A 17,694-nucleotide genomic window follows, 5' to 3' on the forward strand; every position below is an offset into this window, starting at 1 on the left:
TGTAAAGAAAGGGGGCAATGCCATCTCATACCGCATTTCCCACTCCATTCCCCCTGCCTCTGGCAATCATTTCTGTGGGGGATTTGCACATGTAAATGAAGATTTTCAGTATAATTTCAACACATGTCTGTATCTTCAATCTATAATTTGTCTCTGAAATTCTGTGCAGCAATAAGAAACAACTGCAATTATTATTTTACAGGGTTTGCCAGTTTCCAGGATACAAGCCATTCTCTGGTGTCTGAAAAGGTAAGATCCCAGCTAATTCACTCCTAGAGTACATGCAGAGACTGTCTAAGGCAGGATTTTTGTACAATTGAATGAATTATCTTCATAAATCTTTTATTTCTGCCCATTGCTGCTTAAGCTAGCTTGTTGAAAATAGGGAAGAACTAAAAAATGAAGTCAGTTTTCATTTATAGCACAGAAGGTAACATTCTTAACAAGGAAGTGCTCTTTTGAAGATTCGTAAGTAATAACTGAGGACCAGAACAGAGAGTGATTTTTCTCTGGCTGTAGATTCATTTATGTGAAGACGTCAAAACTGGTTAGAATTTGTCAAGGCAAGATGCCAAACTGTAGTCAATATTTAGAAGATGTTTTATGCACTGTTACAAGGCCTAAGTGTTTTAGAAGTCTAAGTCTTACTCTCAAGTGGACTTAGGTACGTAGAAGTTAAAATCAAACTGGATTTCAGTGGCTGCTTTTGAGAGCTCTTTTGGAAGGGTAGCTGGCAATTTCTTAGCTGAAGAGGAGTTTGCTCACTGACATAGATAGTGATGCATAACTTTTTTTTCCTCACCAGAGTATTTGTTTAGGTACCTTCAGTAAAGTGCAACCATGGCCTCTGCAGATGCTGAGATGGCTGTCTTTGGGGAGGCAGCTCCCTACCTCCGAAAGTCAGAAAAGGAGAGAATCGAGGCTCAGAACAAGCCTTTTGATGCCAAATCATCAGTCTTTGTGACTCATCCTAAGGAATCCTTTGTGAAAGGGACAATCCAGAGCAGGGAAGGAGGGAAGGTCACTGTCAAGACTGAAGCAGGAGAAGTGAGTAAAATGCAAGGCTTCAGAGCAGCATTTAATTCTCACTGTGAGCTCTTAGCTGACATGCATGGACCTCTCATTTCCTTGTCAGACTCTGACTGTGAAGGAAGATCAAGTCTTCTCCATGAACCCTCCCAAGTATGACAAAATCGAGGACATGGCCATGATGACCCACCTCCATGAACCCGCTGTGCTGTATAACCTCAAAGAGCGTTATGCAGCCTGGATGATCTATGTAAGTACCAGATGCAGTCCTCCTGCGACTAGCTAGGAAGAACTGCTACGCTAAGCCAAGTGGAAGCCAACTTGCTGTCTCCTGTCCTTACAGACCTACTCGGGTCTCTTCTGTGTCACTGTCAACCCCTACAAGTGGCTGCCGGTGTACAACCCGGAGGTGGTGTTGGCCTACCGAGGCAAAAAGCGCCAGGAGGCCCCTCCCCACATCTTCTCCATTTCTGACAATGCCTATCAGTTCATGTTAACTGGTGAGTGCTTGGTCTCTGAATTGCTTTTGCAATATGCTCTCTGTAAAGGGAAATGTAGAGTTCTTTCTGGAAATACAATGTAGCATTTTTAAAACACTGTGGGTGAAATTAATGCAAGATTAATGCACTTAAAGGTAGGGGTCTGTGTGAGCTGTGTCTGCGCTCTCATTATAATCAATAAAGAGCTTGTCAATGTCATCTGTGGAATCTAGAGTAAATTTAGAGGAAAGAAGACACCTTGTGTCTGGTCTAGGCTCCACCGACTGTAATGGGATCTTACATGTGGACACAGGGATTTAGGTGTCTTAATCAATAACCTACTATTTGTAATAATATCGCATATACCTTAGAAATAAGGTATTAAAAAAAAAAAGCATATGATGCCATTTCAGTGGTTCTATACTGGTTCTACAGTCAACTCAAATTTGCAAGCATCAGTGCTAACTAGTAAAACAGAGTTTTACTTGTTAAATTCAATTCAGAGTTTTCTGAATTGAAAAGGTAGATAAGCTTCACTTTATTATGAAAATGGAAATTCATGACAGAAAAGATGACTGGATGATCTAAAGTACACGCACACTTTAATGATTACATTGATCTTTGTAACCTTAAATCAATTGTATATTATACTGAAAAGAAAACCTCAAAGAAATAAATCTATTTTAGTAATCTATTATAAAAATCTATAATAGTAATCTATTTTGTTTGATAGAAATATAGTGTCATGAAAAAATAAAAAAAACTTCTAGTTTTGAAATTGAATGGCTTTTAAAATATTCTTTTTGCTTGATCCTCTTCCATCCCTCACCTATTTTCTTTTCCCAGTGAATGCATTAAAGTCAATGATGCACAGGATTTTAGATTTTCTTTTTACCTACTATTTTTACAAAGTGGCAAATAGATTTAGAAAAGAAGAAAGAAAAATTAAAATTGTCTGTCATCTCAGAAATATGTAATTTCCATATATGTAAGGGTCAAAAAAGATGAAAAATAGTGAAAGAGGTTGGTTAGAGATTTCTGTTGTTGATGAGATCTCCAAATTTTCATATTACTCTGGAAAATTTTAGCTGTAAAAGAATTTAGATTCTGTCAAAAAACAAAAGAAAATGAGAATATCCTGATGGGCATATAAATATGAAATCTACTCTGAAGTGATGCCTCTGTTGATCCAGCTGATATTACCTGTTGCACTGCTAGGAACATCAAAAGTACCTATCGGAATTCCCAGGGCTTTTCACTGCCTTCTGTCCATGCCCCTTCTGGAAGCCTCTGTTCATATTTCTCTCACAGTGTCTGACTTCTTTGTATTCATGAACATTACATATTATCCCTTTGTTTCTGTCTTTCACAGATCGCGAGAATCAGTCAATCCTAATCACGTACGTACATTGCCTGCTCGGGTTCCTGCTGGGCTGCTCTGTGCCAGGGGACCTGCTGCCTGACCATGCGTCCTCTGCTTCTCTCTCTGCCTTCCCAGCGGAGAATCCGGTGCAGGGAAGACTGTGAACACAAAGCGTGTCATCCAGTACTTTGCAACAATTGCAGCTAGCGGGGATAAGAAGAAGGAGGAGCAGCCACAGCAGGGAGGCAAAATGCAGGTGAGGTAGGGGGGGACGGACTGAGCTCTTGGCCCGCAATTGCCGCATGGATTAAACACTGTAACTTAACAATACTTGTCATGTTGTAGGGAACGCTTGAGGATCAAATCATCAGCGCCAACCCCCTGCTGGAGGCCTTTGGAAATGCCAAGACCGTGAGGAATGACAACTCCTCACGCTTTGTAAGTTGTTGCTTTGGCCAAAATCTCTCCCTCTCCTTCCAAGAGCAATGATGGGCCTCGTGCTGTTCGCACTGAAGGAGACGGCAATGGAATGCAGCTAGGCTGAAATGCTTCTTTTTTCCCTTGACAGGGCAAATTCATCAGAATCCACTTTGGGGCCACAGGGAAACTGGCTTCTGCTGACATTGAAACATGTAAGAGACCTTCCTCCTCTCAGCACCTTCCTTCCTGCCTTCCTGCTCTGTGCACTGTCTTGGGTGTAACTCTTTCTCTCTTCCTTGCCAGATCTGCTGGAGAAGTCCAGAGTCACTTTCCAGCTCAAGGCGGAAAGAAGCTACCACATATTTTATCAGATCATGTCCAACAAGAAGCCAGAGCTAATTGGTAGGAAGGCTCATTAACTTTTTTGGAGGAAGATCACTGAGCAACAGCTCACTCTACTACCTAGTTGACAAAACTAAGCCTCTTTCCCACCTATTCTTGTGTTCAGACATGCTCCTCATTACCACCAACCCATATGACTACCACTTTGTGAGTCAAGGTGAGATCACTGTTCCCAGCATTGATGACCAGGAGGAGTTGATGGCTACAGATGTAAGTAGCACACCAAAAAAGTTCCTACTATACCCGTCTTTATGTTTTTACTATACTGACTTTAGTGTTTCTGTTGCAGAGTGCCATTGACATCCTGGGCTTCACTGCTGATGAAAAGACGGCCATTTACAAGCTGACGGGGGCTGTCATGCACTATGGGAACTTGAAGTTCAAGCAGAAACAACGAGAGGAGCAGGCGGAGCCTGATGGCACAGAAGGTATTATCTTACTTAGGAAATACTTCAAAAGATAACATCTTTGTTGCCAAAAGAAGGCGTTAGGCAGATTTCAGCCTTTAAATACTAAATAGCATAAAAGAAAAGTTCAATTTTTATATAACAGTTGAAGCACCTATCTCATCTAATGACACCTGCATTTTATCCTGGTACTTAATAAATAAAAGTTATTGCATACACTGCCAAGAAGGCAGGAGCCACAGATGCCACTTCCTGTAATATGCTTAGGCATACTTAGATTGGAATACACCTTGTAATCTTTGCTGTACTGTGGAATAGTAATACTGTGTTGTGCTCTAATGGGATGGGGAGACTGTGTTCTCATTCACTCTCATCTCTGTTGGTTGTCTGGGGAAATCTGATGTGAGATGTGTATTTGATTCCTCTCAGCTGAACAGGAGCTAGAACCCTTATGTCTCCAGGTTTCTGAGTGAGGGCTCCTCATGCTAAGGGACTGGGCAGAAGATGGGAAGTACCAGAGTCATGCCTGAAAATGGATGAAATGTTCTTCTCTTGAAGAACAAGTGTAGAAACTAATGCTCAGAAAGCGTTGTAGACTCTGGATTCTAAGGAGAACAGAGATTTTTGCTTTGTAGTTTGGATTTATATGTTTTTTTGCAATTCTGTAACTGCAGTTACTTTTGACACAGTCCCTCAAGGACCAAACTTTAGGCATGGTCCAACATTTAGTTCTTCTCTCACTCTCTCGGTGCTTAGTTGCTGACAAGGCTGCCTATCTGATGGGTCTAAACTCGGCTGATCTGCTCAAAGCCCTATGTTATCCCCGAGTCAAGGTTGGGAATGAATATGTGACCAAGGGTCAAACTGTGCAACAAGTAAGAAACGTGTGGTAACCTGCAACTATGTCTTGAATTAAGGTCCCTGTGATTTGCCTCTGCTCTGTTTGGTAAATCCAGACTCTTGCTTTAGGTTCAGAATTCAGTGGGTGCGCTAGCAAAGGCTGTCTATGAGAAGATGTTCTTGTGGATGGTTGTTCGCATCAACCAACAGCTGGATACCAAACAACCCAGACAGTACTTCATTGGTGTTCTGGACATTGCTGGCTTTGAGATCTTTGATGTAAGGAACAGAGTTTTTTCTAGCAGTTTCTTAGAAGGATGATTAGGAATAAAGGGAATTTTGAAACATATTTTTATGAGGAGTTAGTATCATTGTACACTTACATGCAGGGTTTTGGGATTGCCTTTCATTTCTCCCACAACAAAGAATAATATTATATATTATAATTACACTGAATTTGAAATCTTCCTTCTTTTCAAAATACAAGACCTATCCCAATGAAAGAGCATTGAGAAACATGAAGGAAGAGGCCTTATATTTAAACTGTCACTCAGGAAGAATTAGGATAGTACAGGAAAATTTCATTCAGTTATTGCTGCACCTGAGAACTTTGCATCTCTTTTTATGCTTGGCAGTTCAATAGCTTCGAGCAGCTCTGCATCAACTTCACAAATGAGAAACTGCAACAGTTCTTCAACCACCACATGTTTGTGCTGGAGCAGGAGGAGTACAAGAAAGAGGGAATTGAATGGACATTCATTGACTTTGGGATGGACCTGGCTGCCTGCATTGAGCTTATTGAGAAGGTATCCTTTCTGTTCAAGTGTATTAATTGTTGGATATTCCATAGCTGCTGAGGGACACACTTAAGAAGCGTGGGAGAATATGCTGTCTCTTTCAAGTGCATGCCTTGTGAAAACGGCAATAGGATGGAAGTGGTTCTAGAGATCAGACTTGGAATACAGGACTTTAGGTGAAAGTATGCAGTTCAAGTGTACAAAATAAACTTTCATGAAAAGACGGTCATATTCTGCTAGCTCCTAGCAGTTAAGAATTTGTCATGTTCCCAGCAGTAAAGGCATTTATATAAGTTAAAATGAAACACCAATGCTGAAAATGTCCCAGTTAATTTTCTCACTTGTTTTCCAGAAATGCAGAGAAATAACATTCTCTTCTGATTTGTTTTGTAGTTTCCTGTCTTGTATGCAGCCTCTTTCACACCAAAGGATGCATGATTTCTAATCTGTTTTTTCCTGTTGTCTGTTGTATTGTCTTGTCGTCCAGCCCATGGGCATCTTCTCCATCCTAGAAGAGGAGTGCATGTTCCCCAAGGCAACTGACACCTCTTTCAAGAACAAGCTCTATGACCAGCATCTGGGCAAGTCCAGCAACTTCCAGAAGCCCAAGCCTGCCAAAGGCAAGGCTGAGGCCCACTTCTCCCTGGTGCACTATGCTGGCACGGTGGACTACAACATCTCTGGTTGGCTTGAGAAGAACAAGGACCCGCTGAATGAAACTGTCATTGGGCTGTACCAGAAATCATCCGTGAAGACACTGGCCTTACTCTTTGCCACTTACGGTGGAGCAGAAGCAGGTCAGCTCTGTAAATTCCATATTTTCTGGGAGGCTCAGTGTTGAAGGGGCATGAAAACAGGAAACACAGAACATTTAAAGTTGTTTGTTGTTCTGTATGCAACATCAACATTTTAATATTGTTTTACTTTTCTTCCATTTGCAGAGGCTGGTGGTGGCAAAAAGGGTGGCAAGAAGAAGGGTTCTTCTTTCCAGACTGTCTCAGCTCTTTTCCGGGTACAGTACTGTATTAACTCTTTGTAATATGAAGAAAGTGAGTAAACTAATTTAAAATAGGAAAGGACCATCTTTACATTTAATGTAACAGTGGTGAAATTCCCTGGAAATCCTATGTCATGCTTTTCAAGAAGAGTTTCAATATTGATAATATATACTGTTCAGAAATAAGGGTTCAGGCTTCAAATATCACGAGAAATCTAATCCTAGAATTTTGTTTGTGGAGGATAGTATTCAGATCTTTATGTTCCTAAGTCTTTGCTATAACTGTGCTGTAATTTTAGCATTCATGCATTCCCCTGACATTAATATTTTGGGGAATTGAGTGTATCCATAAACATTTTCTTTAAGAAGACATTTATTTTATTGAAAAGAAAAAGCCCTGATTTTTAAACAAATAGATTGACTTTAGTAGGTGGAATTTAGAAAACCTGAAAGCTAATTATTTTCCATGAAAATGTGGAATTGTTCATTACAGTTCCCACTGGATCAACAACAGAATATTTCAGTCTTTAATAATGATGTTCAGTGTATACAAGCAGAAGTAGCCTTTGGTTTGTGTGCCTTTACCTACCTGTTCTGAAATCTAGCTAATTTTGATAAGTGGTTAACTCATTGCAATGGGCTTGATGCATCAAGAAGCGCACATAAAAAAACTCACATTACTTACTGGTCCCTTAAGGAGAATTTAAACAAGCTGATGACCAACCTACGGAGCACTCACCCCCATTTTGTCCGTTGCATCATCCCAAATGAAACAAAAACACCTGGTAAGAAGCTCAAGAAGAGATCTTCCTGTGATACAGCTAGTCCCCTCTGTGCTAGAAATTATGGTATTCATTGTGCTCTGAATTGTTAGGTGCTATGGAGCATGAACTGGTGCTGCACCAGCTGCGGTGCAATGGAGTGCTGGAAGGGATCAGAATCTGCAGGAAAGGATTCCCCAGCAGAGTCCTCTACGCAGACTTTAAACAGAGGTAAGAGAGCTCCACCTTTTGGCATCATTACAACCAATGTCAAGTACCTTGTAGGTTCAGTCCGACTGGGCTCTGTTGCCAAGAATAGACAGTAAGCCACCATGCCCTGGCTGGGAAGAACAGCCATATCTTCCTCCTTCTCTTTTCACAGGTACAAGGTGCTTAATGCAAGTGCTATCCCAGAGGGACAGTTCATTGACAGCAAGAAGGCTTCTGAGAAGCTCCTTGGCTCCATTGACGTGGACCACACCCAGTACAAATTTGGTCACACCAAGGTACAATCACTCCTTGACTCACGTACTGTGGGTCTGTACTTTGCACCACCTGACAGTGATGTGCTGCAATATTCCCTTTCTCAAGGTGTTCTTCAAAGCTGGGCTGCTGGGACTCCTGGAGGAGATGAGAGATGAGAAGCTGGCACAGCTCATCACTCGCACACAGGCCAGGTGCAGGGGCTTCCTGATGAGAGTGGAGTACCAGAGAATGGTGGAGAGGAGGTAGACATTTCTCAAATGCAAATAATACCTGGACTTTGGAGAAAGTGTCTACACCATTCACACCCAAAATATTCAATGTACATTCTAATTATGTTTCAGGGAGTCCATCTTCTGCATCCAGTACAATGTTCGTGCATTCATGAACGTCAAGCACTGGCCCTGGATGAAGCTGTTCTTCAAAATCAAGCCCTTGCTGAAGAGTGCAGAATCCGAGAAGGAGATGGCCAACATGAAGGAAGAGTTTGAGAAAACCAAGGAGGAGCTAGCAAAGTCTGAGGCAAAGAGGAAGGAGCTGGAGGAGAAAATGGTGAAGCTGGTGCAAGAGAAAAATGACCTGCAGCTCCAAGTGCAAGCTGTGAGTATCATGAGTTTATTTTTTTATAGGGGAAAATGAGTGAATAAGATCTAACTCTTCTTTCTTAGAAGAGAACTCTCAAACTGCACCCTAACCTGCCTTGCAAAATACTCTAAGCTGAATTATATGTGACTACAAGTAAAATTCAGGCCACCTGCTTTGGGCCCTCAGTGTCACCATTGCAAAGTGGGGTTCAACTTGAGAATGACTTTTAAGCCTTACTCTTAGTGCCTACATGTACATGTGTCCATGTGAGCTTACAGTATAAGGTACCATTATAGTCACTGCAAAGTAAATACAGTTTATGAAGTGGGGACAGTGATTCAGTTGACCACTCTATCTTAATTCAGTTACCTGCATAAAAAGCCTACTGCCATTTCTTATGACGCAGGGTACCTCAGCTGTCCTCCTGCAGCTACTAATCCAGGAAGGCACAGATGCCCAGCATGTCTCATGACACAAGTGCCAGCCCTGTGTGTATGTCTCCAATGCCATTTAGCATCTCAAAATTACAGGCAACATTTAGACAATGCCCTTGAGCTCCAAGTGTCTATTCAGAGTTAGGTGAATCTCGATAATGTCCACTGATTGTATTGACTAGGTAAGCACTGATTAATGGGAGTTCGGATATCCAAATCTCATGCAGGCACACTCATTTAGAGAGGCAATGGGCACAAACTGAAACACAGGAGGTTCCATCTGAAGATGAGGAAAAACTTCTTTACTGTGAGGGTGACTGAGCACTGGGACAGGTTGCCCAGGGAGGCTGTGGAGTCGTATGGATAAGGTCCTGTGCAATGTGCTCTAGGTGACTCTGCTTGAGCAGGGGAGTTGGACTAGATGATCTCCAGAGGTCCCTTCCAAACTCAACCATTCTGTGATTCTGTGATAATGGGAAACCTATATTAATTGCTTTCCTTGGTATACACAGAAAAATAAATATACCGTTGGATTTTCTTACAAGATATTTTGCTTTCAAACTCATTTGGGACAAAACATATTTATGATATCCAAAAAAACACCAAAGATTAAGAGGGTGCAGTGACCAGCTGAAACCAGCATATACTACTCAAGACACAGTATGGAAAGATGATACAGAGGTAGCCAATTTTCAAGAGCAAGAAGCCATTTGCACATGCAACAATGTAGAGAATAAATAGTCATCTGTTTTCAGCAACATTATCTTCAGACTAGCAAAGCCTTTACTCCCCACATAATATTGGGTTCAGCATGAGTCAGTTACAAAAGAGAGGCTATTAAATACTGTCTGTGAAGAAAAAATCCTACAAGCTTTTTCTCCAGATAAAATTTAGTAATAGAAGTGGTCATTATTCCATAGTGCCTGTGAGTAAATGAGATATTCTCACAGCTGACACTTTTGTGAGACATTTTTTGAAAATTTAGGAATTAATGTTTTTTTCCAGCTGACAAGCTGTATAACCCTTCCAAGACAAAAACCTGTCAAGATTTTTGAGTTGTTTGAGTGAAGGCCAATTTCATCCTTCATTTTAACACATGCCTATGTATAATACTTCAAAACATTATAGCCCCAAAAAATCTGTGTCTCCCTGCCAGGAAGCAGATAGCTTGGCTGATGCTGAGGAAAGATGTGATCAGCTGATCAAAACCAAAATCCAGCTGGAAGCCAAAGTTAAGGAAGTGACTGAAAGGGCGGAGGACGAGGAGGAGATCAATGCTGAACTCACAGCCAAGAAGAGGAAACTGGAGGACGAATGCTCAGAACTGAAGAAAGATATTGATGATCTGGAATTAACACTGGCCAAAGTCGAGAAGGAAAAACATGCCACTGAAAACAAGGTATAATGCACCAGATGTCACTCTCATGCCAGAAAAGAACTCAGTGTTTTTACACTATAAAGTTTTAAACAATATTTTTTATCTACACTTGCTCCCTTCTCACAGGTGAAAAACCTCACTGAGGAGATGGCAGCCCTGGATGAAACCATCGTAAAGCTGACAAAAGAGAAGAAAGCCCTCCAAGAGGCCCACCAGCAGACACTGGATGACCTGCAGGCAGAAGAGGACAAAGTCAATACGCTGACCAAAGCTAAAACCAAGCTGGAGCAGCAAGTGGACGATGTAAGCACACGCACACAGAAGAAGGATTGGACAGTTGTGGAGGTAGACCTGGCTGGCAGAGCATTCATGGCCTTGTTCTGTTTAGCTTGAAGGGTCCCTGGAGCAAGAGAAGAAACTGCGTATGGACCTTGAGAGAGCCAAGAGGAAACTTGAGGGTGACCTGAAGCTGGCTCATGATACCATAATGGATTTGGAAAATGATAAGCAGCAGCTGGATGAGAAACTGAAGAAGTAAGTGTGGTTGCGGGGCACCTTTATGCTATGCATGTTCACACTTGTTTTTCTTTGGGCTCTAACACTGTTTTGCGCAAAGGAAAGACTTTGAAATCAGCCAGATCCAGAGCAAGATCGAGGATGAGCAAGCCCTGGGCATGCAATTACAGAAGAAGATCAAGGAGCTGCAGGTGAGTCTTTGTTCCGTCCCTTCTTTCATGCCGACAGAGGTCAGGTAGGAGCAGGGCGTGGGTGTGAATGGTGCCTAATGTTCCCCAGGCCCGTATTGAGGAACTGGAGGAGGAAATCGAGGCCGAGCGGACCTCTCGGGCCAAAGCAGAGAAGCATCGGGCTGACCTCTCCAGGGAGCTAGAGGAGATCAGTGAGCGCCTGGAAGAAGCAGGGGGAGCTACGGCAGCTCAGATCGATATGAACAAGAAGCGTGAGGCAGAATTTCAGAAGATGCGCCGGGACCTCGAGGAGGCCACTCTGCAGCATGAAGCCACAGCTGCCGCCCTGCGGAAGAAGCATGCGGACAGCACGGCTGAGCTTGGGGAGCAAATCGACAACCTTCAGCGCGTCAAGCAGAAGCTGGAGAAGGAGAAGAGTGAGCTGAAGATGGAGATTGACGACTTGGCCAGTAACATGGAGTCCATCTCCAAAGCCAAGGTACAGAATTTCTGTAAGCTTACAGGCCTATAATGCAGTACATTTTCAGAACCTTCTGATTACAATTAGTTATTACACTATGGTATTATTATTTTTCATTAGAAGAACAGCAAGCTAGAATTTAGTGATAGCCCTTTTTCCTTTCATCTTTTTGATACCTAGGCAAATCTGGAGAAGATGTGCCGCACTCTGGAAGACCAGCTGAGTGAGATCAAGTCAAAGGAGGAGCAGAATCAGCGCATGATCAATGACCTCAATACACAAAGAGCTCGTCTGCAGACAGAAGCAGGTGAGACACCTTCATGCCTTGTGTGTAATGGGAAAAACCTGAACATGATGACCAAAAAAAACCACAGTGGTTTTTTACTGAAATTGGCCTGTTCTCTGTGTAGTGGTCTGAAGTGCATTGTAGACACATTGTTTCAATATTGTTGGTTACATTATAGTCTATCTGCAATATTTCTCAGGTGAATATTCACGTCAGGTGGAAGAAAAAGATGCCTTGATATCCCAGTTATCCAGAGGCAAACAAGCATTTACTCAACAGATTGAAGAACTAAAGAGACACCTTGAGGAAGAAATAAAGGTACTTCCTATAAGGGTCTCGATTTTGGATCCAGATCCTTTTTTTTTGGAATGTTTCTTAAGCTCATGTACAATCAGAATGTCTTAGCCATATAATTTTAATTTTGGAAATTCCAATGTAGGTGGACAGTTTTGCCACATCTCTATTTAATACGGGAAGAAAGGTCAGGATGTCATCACCTCTAACCTGGATACTGTGGCAGGGAAGGGCATCTACAGGGCTTTTCTCAGATTAATGATACTGTATAAGAAATGATTGAGATATATCACGAAAAACTAAGGAAGAGTTTCTCCTCCTACACTTCTCTAGCAGAAGCTAATACGTTAGAAGACATTTAGAAAGGATTCATCAATAGGCAGCTGTACATTTGTCATTTAGAGTTTATCAGTGATCTCTGCTGGGTAACATTCTAGATTCTGGCAAAAGAATTGATAAGAAACTTCTCAGAATATATATTTAATTTACCCTACCCCCAAGGGCTGCATTTACATTTCTGATTCAAAAGGTTTTCTGTGATTTTCTCTGTGATACCTTTCCAGGGTCTCACATGCTATTCATTGTCTCAAACCAATTGTCTCCGCAGGCCAAGAACGCCCTGGCCCACGCCTTGCAATCCGCTCGCCATGACTGTGACTTGCTCCGGGAGCAGTATGAAGAAGAGCAGGAAGCCAAGGGTGAGCTGCAGCGCGCCCTGTCCAAGGCCAACAGTGAAGTGGCCCAGTGGAGAACCAAATATGAGACGGACGCCATTCAGCGCACGGAGGAACTGGAGGAGGCCAAGTACGTGGCAGTGGGGTGCGAAGAAGCCAGAGGAGACTGAAAGTACAGAAGGGACTTTGAATGGCAGAAATGAGGCCCCGCACTGTGGCGTGCAGGGAGGCCAAGTACATGGGGAAGGTGGAGAAGGCTGGCAGACACTAGTAAGGGAAATTTGAAAAGACCATTGAGAGAGTGACAGAAAGAAGCCAAGACTAGGCTGGGGAGGGGTGATGGGTAGAGGAGAGTGTGTGCTATAGAGGGTGTGGTTATGAAAAGACAAAGGCAAATAGGCCACATGACAAAGAAAGCAAGAGAGAGGCAATGTATGGGGTGTGCAGAGAGCAGAGGGATTGCTAGCGCCAGGAGAAAGGAAAAGGGAACAAAATGACTTGCTGGGGCAGGCTCTACCCTGTGTGTGCATGGGACCAAATACTGCAAAGTGGCTACGCATGCCATTGTGAAAAGCACCCTGGCTGCAGAAAAGCTGCTCCACTTTGCTTCCTCACTGGGAGCTGTATTTACCACCTCCTAGGAAGAAGCTGGCGCAGCGTCTGCAGGAAGCGGAGGAACACGTTGAAGCTGTGAATGCCAAATGTGCTTCCCTGGAAAAGACAAAGCAGCGGCTGCAGAATGAAGTGGAGGACCTGATGATTGATGTGGAAAGGTCGAATGCTGCCTGCGCAGCTCTGGACAAGAAGCAGAAGAATTTCGACAAGGTAACCTGGGCTCCAGCCTTGTGCTGTGGGGACAGAGCATCCCCTTATGGTTGCCACATCCGTACTCAGGCCCTGTTGCTCTTCAGATCCTGGCAGAGTGGAAGCAGAAGTATGAGGAAACGCAGGCTGAGCTGGAAGCCTCCCAGAAGGAGTCTCGCTCTCTCAGCACGGAGCTGTTTAAGATGAAGAATGCCTACGAGGAGTCCTTGGACCACCTGGAGACGCTGAAGCGGGAGAACAAGAACTTGCAGCGTAAGTCCCGGGCACTCTGCTCCTCACAGGCCTTTCTTGCAAGCTTCTCTAGCCACCCCACCAAATGGGTCTTTGCCCGCAGTGCTGCAAGGGTGCGTGTCACCTTCCTGTGGCAGGACGTTTCTGCTGCTGCTCAGGGCCTGACCCTGCCATTTGTCCCTGTCCCTACAGAGGAGATTGCTGACCTGACGGAGCAGATTGCAGAGGGAGGAAAGGCCATTCATGAGCTGGAGAAAGTGAAGAAGCAGATTGAGCAGGAGAAATCTGAAATCCAGGCTGCTCTGGAGGAAGCTGAGGTACACGGCAGTAGTCACTGGTGTCCACACTAAAAGTACGAGCAACAGGGACGTGTGGCTACAAAATGTGTGGTTCTCCTCTGCCCTGGCTGTGGAGCACAGCCAACTCAGATTTCCTAAAATACTGTGTAAGAGAGTACTTGGCAGGTAAGCAGCAGATTTAGTCACGTGATGACTCTCCCCGTCCACTTGTCCAGGCCTCCCTAGAACATGAGGAGGGGAAGATCCTGCGCCTCCAGCTGGAGCTCAACCAGGTCAAGTCTGAGATTGACCGGAAGATAGCAGAAAAAGATGAGGAAATCGACCAGCTGAAGAGAAACCATCTGCGAGTTGTGGAGTCCTTGCAGAGCAGCCTGGATGCAGAGATCAGGAGCAGGAATGAAGCGCTGAGGCTGAAGAAGAAGATGGAGGGAGACCTGAATGAAATGGAGATCCAGCTGAGCCATGCCAACCGCGTGGCTGCAGAGGCCCAAAAGAACCTGAGGAACACACAGGCAGTGCTGAAGGTCCGTTAAGCAGAGAGAGAACTGAGTGAATGGCTTAGCTCATTTCTTCAGGGCAAGAATACTATGCCACCTTGTAATTTCTGCTGCCTCCTTTACAGGATACCCAGATACACCTGGACGATGCTCTCAGGACACAGGAGGACCTGAAGGAGCAGGTGGCCATGGTGGAGCGCAGAGCAAACCTGTTGCAGGCTGAAATTGAGGAGCTACGGGCAGCCCTGGAGCAGACGGAGCGGTCGAGGAAAGTGGCTGAGCAGGAGCTGCTGGATGCAACGGAACGTGTGCAGCTCCTCCACACCCAGGTAAGGGCTTGGTGTGGAAACCAGCTGTGCAGGCACTTAACACAGAGGACTGCTTATGTGTCAGAGGATAGGTCATGACAATGGTCTAGAGTTGCCTCTATACTGCTGTCCACAGGGAAGGCATGCTTACGGCCCATTGCTTTGAGTTGAGTATTTCAGGCCTAGGAATACAAATCATGCAATTTCTGTTTGCCCAGAACACCAGCTTGATCAACACCAAGAAGAAGCTGGAAACGGACATTTCCCAAATCCAGAGTGAAATGGAGGATACGATCCAGGAAGCCCGCAATGCTGAAGAGAAAGCCAAGAAGGCCATCACAGATGTGAGTTGCGGGCTCCTTGCATTACTGATGGTGGATGGATTCTGCCCCAACATGTCTCCTGCCGCAAACTGGTGCTGTTCCTTTGCTCTCCAGGCAGCCATGATGGCAGAAGAGCTGAAGAAGGAGCAGGACACCAGCGCCCACCTGGAGAGGATGAAGAAGAACTTGGACCAGACAGTGAAGGACCTGCAGCTCCGCCTGGATGAGGCTGAGCAGCTGGCCCTGAAAGGAGGCAAGAAGCAAATCCAGAAGCTGGAGGCCAGGGTGTGTAGGGCTGGTGTTTGTGCATCAGGGAGCACGTGCCATGAGGCACCACTGGGGAAGCTCCAAGCATGGCCTTCTCATTGCAGGTGCGGGAGCTGGAAGGGGAGGTTGATGCTGAGCAGAAGCGCAGCGCTGAAGCTGTGAAGGGTGTGCGCAAATACGAGAGGAGGGTGAAGGAGCTGACCTACCAGGTAAGGCAGGAGGCCTTCTTGTGCTGACACAGCCTTCTCCCAGGAAGCCAAAACATTTTAACGTGATTGCCATGGGGAAATGCTATTTTTGGTGTGGGGAAACCAATGCACTCTCTTTCCTGCTTACCAACTGCACTAGTCTGAGGAAGACCGGAAGAATATTCTCCGGCTCCAGGACCTGGTGGACAAGCTGCAAATGAAAGTGAAGTCCTACAAGAGACAGTCTGAAGAGGCTGTAAGTATTGCCCTGAGTGGTGGCAAGAGTCACTTTCCAAGGCGGGTAGCATGCTCATTGAGGAGATGATTATGAGAAACGTGGGAACTGCCATTGGGCCATAATGGACGGCTTTAGCGTCTTTGACATGCTGATAAATCACCCTGGTACTTGGGCACCAAACAAGAGAGAGAAGAAGAGGGCAAATGCAAGACCAGAGGCAGATAACAATTTTTAGGTATACAAGATCCGTGTAGTTTGTAAGAAACAGTTCTTAGTTAATAATACGCAGAGTACAACAGATCAAGTAGTTTTTAAAAGAAGGTGTTCTCCTGAATTTCATCAAAAACATCTTGAATTTCACATAGGTATCTCTAGGAAAGATTCCTGTGTACTCCCAAGACATACTGTGCCCTGAAATTAGAATTGTGTGAGGGGACCTTGCCTTTTTCTGGGCATTCTGCCATCAGGGATGAACTGAGGGAAATCCTGCAGCCTCTGATTTTAGGAATCTCTGAGCATGGCTTCTTTGCTGCAGAGTCCAGTACAGACAAGGGTTACTGCACTCTGCTGAGGGGACGATTGGTGAGATCTCACGGACTCACCATCTCTTACAAATCCCTAACCAGGCCTCAGCAACTTAGAAGGCCCAAGGGACTTACCTGAGAACTAGTTAAATGTTTACTAGCCAAACTAACAAATCTTTTTTTCAGTTAAAGCACTACCCAGACTGTTTCCTTCTCAGCTTCCAGAGAGCAGAACGGTGATAAAAATCCAGGCTTAATCCCGTTCTGTGTTCAGAGCCTGTTTTGCTCAGTCTAGAAGGGATCTTCTAAACAAGGGAGGATGAGGAGGTCCGTGTGAGGCTTATGGGAAAGCAGTGGTGGTTCTGGGCCTTCCCCTTCTCCCCAGGGAACAGCCGCAGCCCCTCAAGTCCCAGTGGCAGGAGGACTGGAAACCCCTGCGCTGGGCTCTTCACCACCACCACCTCCCTCTCCCCTACAGGAGGAGCTGTCCAATGTCAACCTCTCCAAATTCCGCAAGATCCAGCACGAGCTGGAGGAAGCCGAGGAGCGGGCTGACATTGCAGAGTCGCAGGTCAACAAGCTCCGAGCCAAGAGCCGGGAGTTTCATAGGAAGATCGAAGAGGAAGAGTGAGGATGTCAGGAGGCAGCAAAGTGACGTGGGTGGTGCACAAAATGTGAACCTCTCTGTCACTCTCTTCTGTAACTAGTCTTTGTAACCGCCTCAATGCCTAGAGAATAAAGACCATAGACTGCTTTGCATACACACCCTGAGCAGTGGCTTCTTTTCTTCCTCCCTGGCTCCCTCATTAAGCTTTGGATATTGCTGAATGGTTAACTTTAACTCTGACCATCAGCTACCAGCATTGCTGCGCAAGTTTTCAGTGCCCAGTCAGGTAAAACCACAGGTGACTGCATACTTTTCCTGGCTGGGGGAAGGGAGAAACTAATGCAAGCTCTGGAAGGAGGAACTGCAAACTTACAAGCTGGCAGTCCCTGCAGAGACAGTCCTACCTGTGCTCCCTTCTGTCTCCAGCAGCTCCTTGCACTGCTCTTGCCCTCACAGACTCTTTGTGCTTTTCTCGTGCTCTCTTGTTTGTGATCTTGGCAATCACAAATGCTAAACATCCGTCTCGGAGCAAATTATCACCTGCTGTGGTGTTTTGCATTGTGAAGGACAGACAGTTCCGTAGGAGAGCCC

General features: G+C 44.7%; 1 protein-coding gene across 1 annotated transcript; it reads left to right on the forward strand.

The window, feature by feature from the left end:
- Window positions 1-840: 840 nt before the first annotated feature.
- On the forward strand, window positions 841-17,245 carry LOC106496863 (myosin heavy chain, skeletal muscle, adult-like). The gene is made up of 38 exons (XM_067308339.1): window positions 841-1,047; window positions 1,136-1,279; window positions 1,373-1,529; window positions 2,881-2,908; window positions 3,007-3,127; window positions 3,217-3,309; window positions 3,440-3,503; window positions 3,595-3,693; window positions 3,800-3,903; window positions 3,983-4,121; window positions 4,857-4,975; window positions 5,070-5,219; window positions 5,576-5,746; window positions 6,225-6,534; window positions 6,679-6,749; window positions 7,432-7,519; window positions 7,609-7,726; window positions 7,878-8,001; window positions 8,087-8,223; window positions 8,323-8,578; window positions 10,154-10,396; window positions 10,502-10,678; window positions 10,764-10,909; window positions 10,992-11,082; window positions 11,171-11,560; window positions 11,723-11,849; window positions 12,028-12,146; window positions 12,730-12,926; window positions 13,438-13,621; window positions 13,708-13,873; window positions 14,045-14,169; window positions 14,367-14,675; window positions 14,774-14,977; window positions 15,175-15,300; window positions 15,394-15,564; window positions 15,651-15,755; window positions 15,895-15,990; window positions 16,975-17,245. The coding sequence occupies exons 1-38, from the start codon at window positions 841-843 to the stop codon at window positions 17,125-17,127; spliced, it is 5,829 nt and encodes a 1,942-aa protein (XP_067164440.1). The 3' UTR covers window positions 17,128-17,245.
- Window positions 17,246-17,694: the final 449 nt, after the last annotated feature.

The sequence above is a fragment of the Apteryx mantelli genome, chromosome 19, assembly GCF_036417845.1.
Source record: "Apteryx mantelli isolate bAptMan1 chromosome 19, bAptMan1.hap1, whole genome shotgun sequence".
Taxonomy (NCBI): Eukaryota; Metazoa; Chordata; class Aves; order Apterygiformes; family Apterygidae; genus Apteryx; species Apteryx mantelli.

Excerpts from the sequence above, each read along its gene's own strand:
- LOC106496863 (XM_067308339.1), top strand. The coding sequence starts at position 841 with ATGGCCTCTGCAGATGCTGAGATGGCTGTCTTTGGGGAGGCAGCTCCC. Across the intron at positions 3,694-3,799 it reads CAAGAAGCCAGAGCTAATTG|ACATGCTCCTCATTACCACC; the intron begins GTAGGAAGGCTC and ends TCTTGTGTTCAG. Across the intron at positions 7,727-7,877 it reads TACGCAGACTTTAAACAGAG|GTACAAGGTGCTTAATGCAA; the intron begins GTAAGAGAGCTC and ends CTCTTTTCACAG.